The sequence below is a fragment of the Meleagris gallopavo genome, chromosome 14, assembly GCF_000146605.3.
Source record: "Meleagris gallopavo isolate NT-WF06-2002-E0010 breed Aviagen turkey brand Nicholas breeding stock chromosome 14, Turkey_5.1, whole genome shotgun sequence".
In the NCBI taxonomy this organism is placed as follows: Eukaryota; Metazoa; Chordata; class Aves; order Galliformes; family Phasianidae; genus Meleagris; species Meleagris gallopavo.
Genome location: NC_015024.2, coordinates 19,070,865 through 19,076,375, shown reverse-complemented (window position 1 = coordinate 19,076,375; position 5,511 = coordinate 19,070,865). Strand labels below are relative to the sequence as shown.

The 5,511-nt window shown below is 44.2% G+C and overlaps 1 protein-coding gene across 1 annotated transcript in view; it reads right to left on the bottom strand.

Annotated features, from left to right (window-relative positions):
* Window positions 1-616: 616 nt before the first annotated feature.
* THUMPD3 (THUMP domain containing 3) overlaps window positions 617-5,511 on the bottom strand; it is a 6,247-nt gene continuing 1,352 nt past the window's right edge. The window contains exons 4-11 of the mRNA XM_019619983.2: window positions 5,212-5,289; window positions 4,213-4,737; window positions 3,149-3,279; window positions 2,662-2,731; window positions 2,177-2,292; window positions 1,899-2,009; window positions 1,574-1,697; window positions 617-1,294 (exon numbers count right to left, since the gene is read on the bottom strand). Coding sequence (XP_019475528.2) covers window positions 1,163-1,294; window positions 1,574-1,697; window positions 1,899-2,009; window positions 2,177-2,292; window positions 2,662-2,731; window positions 3,149-3,279; window positions 4,213-4,737; window positions 5,212-5,289 — 1,287 coding nt within the window. The 3' untranslated portion in view covers window positions 617-1,162. The remainder of the gene's footprint in view (window positions 1,295-1,573; window positions 1,698-1,898; window positions 2,010-2,176; window positions 2,293-2,661; window positions 2,732-3,148; window positions 3,280-4,212; window positions 4,738-5,211; window positions 5,290-5,511) is intronic.

Sequence of the window (5,511 nt, the reverse complement as noted above, 5' to 3'; positions counted from 1 at the left end):
GGGCGCCGCGCACGCGCAGCGCGACACGCGAGGTGGGGACGGGACGCGGCGCCGCCGTGACGCAAAGACAGGAGGCGGCGACGCCGCGACAGAACGCGAAGCGCAGCGCGCAGCCAGCAGGGCGGGATGGTGGCCGGACTGCGTGCCTCTGCAGAACTAAGAAACCTTTAATGCTCCTTAACCCGCCTCTGAGCACGTTAGCTTGAATACACTTTAATGAAACGACAAGCTGGCAGTTAGCGCTTCAGCTCCCGATGAGCAGAGGAATCAGCCTGAGAAATGGCGGTATATTGGAGAAGAAAACTGATTTTCGACTTCCATTAACTGAACGAACCATATTCTTTAAGTAGGCAGCACTCCTACAGCAGCTGCAGTCAGCTCATAAATCCAGACTGCCACCCTCAGTGCCAACACAGACACCGAAACGCGAACTTGCAGGCAGAGCTGCTGGAAGCGTCTCTGCTCTCGAACAGAAACCACAACTGCTCTGCTAAGGCAGCGCGGGGCATCGCCCTCAGCGCCAGCAGGACCCGAACACGGCAGTGAGGCACTAACAGCCCCGTGGGACACAGCACTGAGCCGAGGTACCGGTCAAGAAATCAAACAGCTGCACCAGCACACTGCTCAGCATTTTCTCACCGGAGTATCAAACACCTTAATTTACATTTGGGCAACAGCACAGACTTTAAACTTTCAATTTGGAAAAGTCCTACAGCAAAGAGGTACTACCTCCAAACCCTTGAAAGTGACTAAGACTGGCATTTTAAGATACGATTTCTACAGTTCAGGGGAAAAATTAGCAGCTAATTGGCTCCAAAAATGCTTCAACATGTCTTCTACTATAAGCAGAGGAAACAAGCATTTAACTGAGAAATACAACAGACGTAGTAGAAAAGACTCAGGCAAAGGAGAGCATTACTAACACCACTACTGACTTTCAGTTTGAGTGGCAGGGTGAAAGAGATCATTTAAGTCAGGTTCAGAACACACAGTACAACGGGGAGCTCTCAGGTTGGTCCCTGGTTCATTGCTCACATTAAGCAGTTCTCACATTTATTGCCTTCTGCTTAGGAACAGAGACATACACTCTCAGCTGTCTCCTTTACCAATCTGCTCATCTGGAAGTTCTGGAGGTGTCTGCTGTCTTCTTCCACGCAGGCTATTACCAGAATGACCTTTTTTCTTCCACTCTTTCCCAGGTGCGTTTCAGAAGATACACTGCAGCATGAAGTCCTCCTACATTCACCCACACTGTGTGATTTTTGCGCCAGATGTGTCCCAGTCTTGACAAAGCCTACGATAGAAAAAAAAAACAAAAACACAAAAAACAGCCCCAAGAGTGGTGGTGGCTTCTTCAGGATAAGGATGTAAGGATAGATTTGCTTTAGATGTTATTCCTGACTATCCCAAATCACACCTGAGTAAGGTCTAAAACCACATTAAAATGCTGCTATTTATCTCTTCAGAAAAAGATCACCTTCCATAGTGAAGTCAGCTCAAAGTTTTTTTCCTCGGTAGATTTTTCCTTTGCAAATAGGTTTGTTTTACTTCTAAGGTTTCGCTCAGAACATACCTTGGCAAAGCATTTCTTGTCCTGAGTAAGCAGCACAGCTCTACCTGTGCCCGGTGTGCAGATCCGCCCCATCTCCATGAGGCAGGCTGGATAGAGATCCCAGTTCTTCTTCTTTGACCCTATCCTGTAACACAGATCAAAATCTCCTTTGTGACTGTTGAAAAATACATTCACACATAAACCTTCAGCCTTCGTTCTTAATGCAAAGTACTTAAACACTTCTCAGTTAGGCCCAGTTAAGTTACAAGAGAACCCTAAACCTGGACACACGAGCACATGAGGCAGCGATGGTCACACACAGGAACTTGAACTCGTGGCCCCTCACCTTTTTCCAAAAGGCATGTCTGTCACAATGACATCCACAGAGCCGGTCCGCAAAGGGAGATTGCAAATATCCCACTGAACGATGTCTAAGGGTACTCCCAGGGAAGCACTGCTACAAAAGCAAAGACACCTCAGAGATGGTCTACTGAAAATATTTTTACATTGAAGAACTCCGTAATAGTAACAAAGTAATAGGGAAAAGGCCAAGAAAATCTATGCAAGACAGATTTATTCCTATAAAGGGCTATGGGAAAATAAAATCACTTGTACTGTTCTTACCTTTCCTTATTTTCATTTTTCTTTAGCAAAGAGCAGATGTTGCTTGCTGCTCTCTTTACAGCTTGTGGGTTGTTATCACCAGCAATGTGATAGCAACCAGGCCATTCCATAGCTCCCTGGGGGGAAATATTGATAAATATTAACATGAACATTGCTTGCTTTTTGAAACAAACCCACCAAAAAACCCCACCAGAATACGACAAAGCGATTTGAAGTAGATGTCAGTGATTTTAAAACTCTGTAACAGATGTGTCACAGGTCTTAGGCAACTTAAAAGCTCAAAGTTCTTTTAGATTTTGCTTCTTCTTGTTATAGCTTTGGGAAGGAAACTAAAGGCATTTAGTACAAGTGTCCTCGTAGCTGTTGAGAAGTTGGCGAGATGCTTCTGTTGTTGGCCGTTCAGTTACTGCCATTAAAACTTACATGCTATTCAGTTGCAGATACTGTCTTGAGTTTTACTACGTTAAAAAGAAAGGAAGAATCACCTCTATGGGGATTGCACCTGTACCACACATTGGATCAATGATGATATCCGTCGGCTGGGGATCGCAGAGCCTGAGGAGCAGAAAAAAAGGTACTTTGAGAAAAGCCTTAAGAACATGAATGTCTTGTACTGATGGAAAACTAAACTGTTTCAATCACAGCAATTGAGCCCTTCAATATAACACGTGAACATTAATTGCGTTTAATAACTAGTCCTTATACATGCCAGTCCAGTGAAATTCTTTCAAGAATGTTGTCATCTAGTATTTGGAAAACTGGCTAATGGTTTGCAGCAAGTGTTTATTTTTCTAAGCTGGAAAACATCCAGCGTTGCTATGTCTTTATTCTCTTTTAACAAAGAATCAACAATTTAACAAGAATCAACAAAAATGGCTTCTAAGGAAGCAGTAGAGGGAATAAGACAACTAATTTGTGAAGCAGAATGACTTATTAACTAAGAATCATATAAAACCATGCATTTGCACTGACCTAAGCATGCCATAAGCAAGAGTTGAGCGAAGAGTTGTGGGTCCAAAATGTGTAATATTTCTTCTGTGAAGACTCTCCTCAGTTAATGCAATGCCCACAACTACTTCATTATTGTGAATATTCAGGAGAACCTAAAGAAAAACTGGGACTAAATTTCAGAAGTAACACAAGTTTCCCACAGTACATCTGGTAAATGTTTAAACCAGCAGCTGTGATTTATACAAAATCAGGAAATACATATATAAGAGCACTATCCACTGTCTTTAGTGAGGACAAAGGACATGTCAGGACAGTGTGGCTTTTTTCACTTGCACAAAAAGCACTCTGTGATGATGTTTAAAGAGCTTTGCTTTCTATTTGCTGGGGAGAAGTAGGGATAAGTCCTGCAAGTCACAGCACAGCATTTGCAAAGCAAACAGAATTTGCTATAGAAACTCCACGCCTGGTCCCCTATGCAGTGTGAATCTGGAAGGTGAAGATACCATTACAAGAAAGGGGGTCAGCCCTTAAAAAAGTTTGCAAGAAAATCATTTCACTTTATTGCCTCTCAAAAGAGAAATTTTAATGGACCGTATCTGCTGGACTTCCTTTCCAAATTTCTGCTTTCCCTATGAAAAGAGAAAAATCAGTGGACAACTAACATAACCCTTTTTGTTCCCTGTAACCATGTGAGCAAATAACATAGGTGGAGGTAAAACTTAGTATAAAACCTTGTGGTGTAGCTGAGAGAGGAGATAACTTTTGAGCACGACTCAGCTGCCCTGGGCTTAGTGATGTTAATCACTTATCTTGAGTGAGAGCGTGCAGAAAAAAGGGGAGCATGAAAATGAGGAGAGGTGCCCTCACCAGGTCACAAAAGAGGTTAGGGACAAGCAAGCACAAGTGGGGTGTGAGGATATCCGTAACATGCCAATGAAATTAATGCTTCTGAGGAAGTCATGATTTCAGCATTACTGACTTCCAGCTTCTGGACAATCTTTTAAAGGTTATTTTGGAGCAATTTGAGAATCAAAACTAAGAATTAATTTTTGAAACAGAATTATTTGCAAGGCACAAGGCAATACCTCTACATCAAAGTTAGTCATGTCAGCCTTCCACTGGAAGTGCTCCTGCACAGCTCCTCCGAAGTCTCTCGCAGCCTCATTTGATGTAAAACTGTGCTTGTCTCCGGCTCTATTGCAAGTAACGCGAAACTTTAACACCTTTGCGTCTCCTTCATCTTTCCTCTCATCTCCAGCCTTGGTCTCAGCTCCAGAACTGGCACGCAGTTCGTTTTTAGTCTCTGACTGTTCGTTATCATCCTCCTCATTCTGCGAGGCCTCTCCTTGCATCTCCTCTGCACTCTGGCCAACAGCCGGCTCTGCCCCCGCCGTGTTTGGGGCGCAGTCCTCCTGCCCACCCACAGCTCTGTCATCCTGTTCCTCCTCTCCGCCATCACGCAGCTTTTCTTTGCTTGCAGTTCTCTGCAGATTCTGTTTTTTGCGTTTTGTCTTTTTCTTTTTTAAGCTGTTGTTCAGCTCCCAAATTCTCAAAGGATCAGTCCAAGGCAGTTTTTTAACCAGACCTTCCAAATCTTTTAAAGCATCTTCCTTTAAAAGACAAAAGAAATTGTACTTCAAAGTCATTGCCTTTCTTGAAAAACTACCCTTTTTCTAAATCTCTTACATCAATCGATACACACAACTCACTGCACATCTAATCACGGCTTGCACACTTTTTGTGTGCAATTGTTGCCACGTCTGGGTGGTATTTTACACCACAGGATCCAGAACAAATAATCACTTATCATGGCTACCACTACATTAAAAGACCAAGAGATATTTATTGTCCTCCATCCAAGGGTGACCTCCAAGCACACAGCTGCTCTCATTCTCGGTTTCCCACGCAGCAAACACAACAGAAGGGATTGGGGCAGACAACAAAACCACACTCCAGTTTTAAAACCCCATATAGAACAGGGACAGCACTACAGACGTTTTAAAAATCCTTGCTCGTGAAACACTCAGAGCGCTGCAATTAAAATGACACTCCAAACCCCATAACTGACTGACAGCAAAACTCACCTTGGTTTCTTTAAACTGATAATCTTTGAACTCCTGAACGACAACAAACAAATTATCCACGGACCTCAGCCGATGGACCTGCAGTGAGGGAGAGCAGCGGCGCTCCGTTACCATCGGTTACAAAGCGTCGCCACCTTACATCTACACGCGACCCGGCGCCGTGCCGCGGAGGTCACCGGTTTACGCGCGAAAGCAATAAGGAAAGCCGGCCCGGGTCTGTCTGACTTCAGCCGCCTTCGTCAAAGCACGGCAAACCCGGACAAACCGGCCGAGACAGGACGGGCGCTGCCCTGCGGCTGG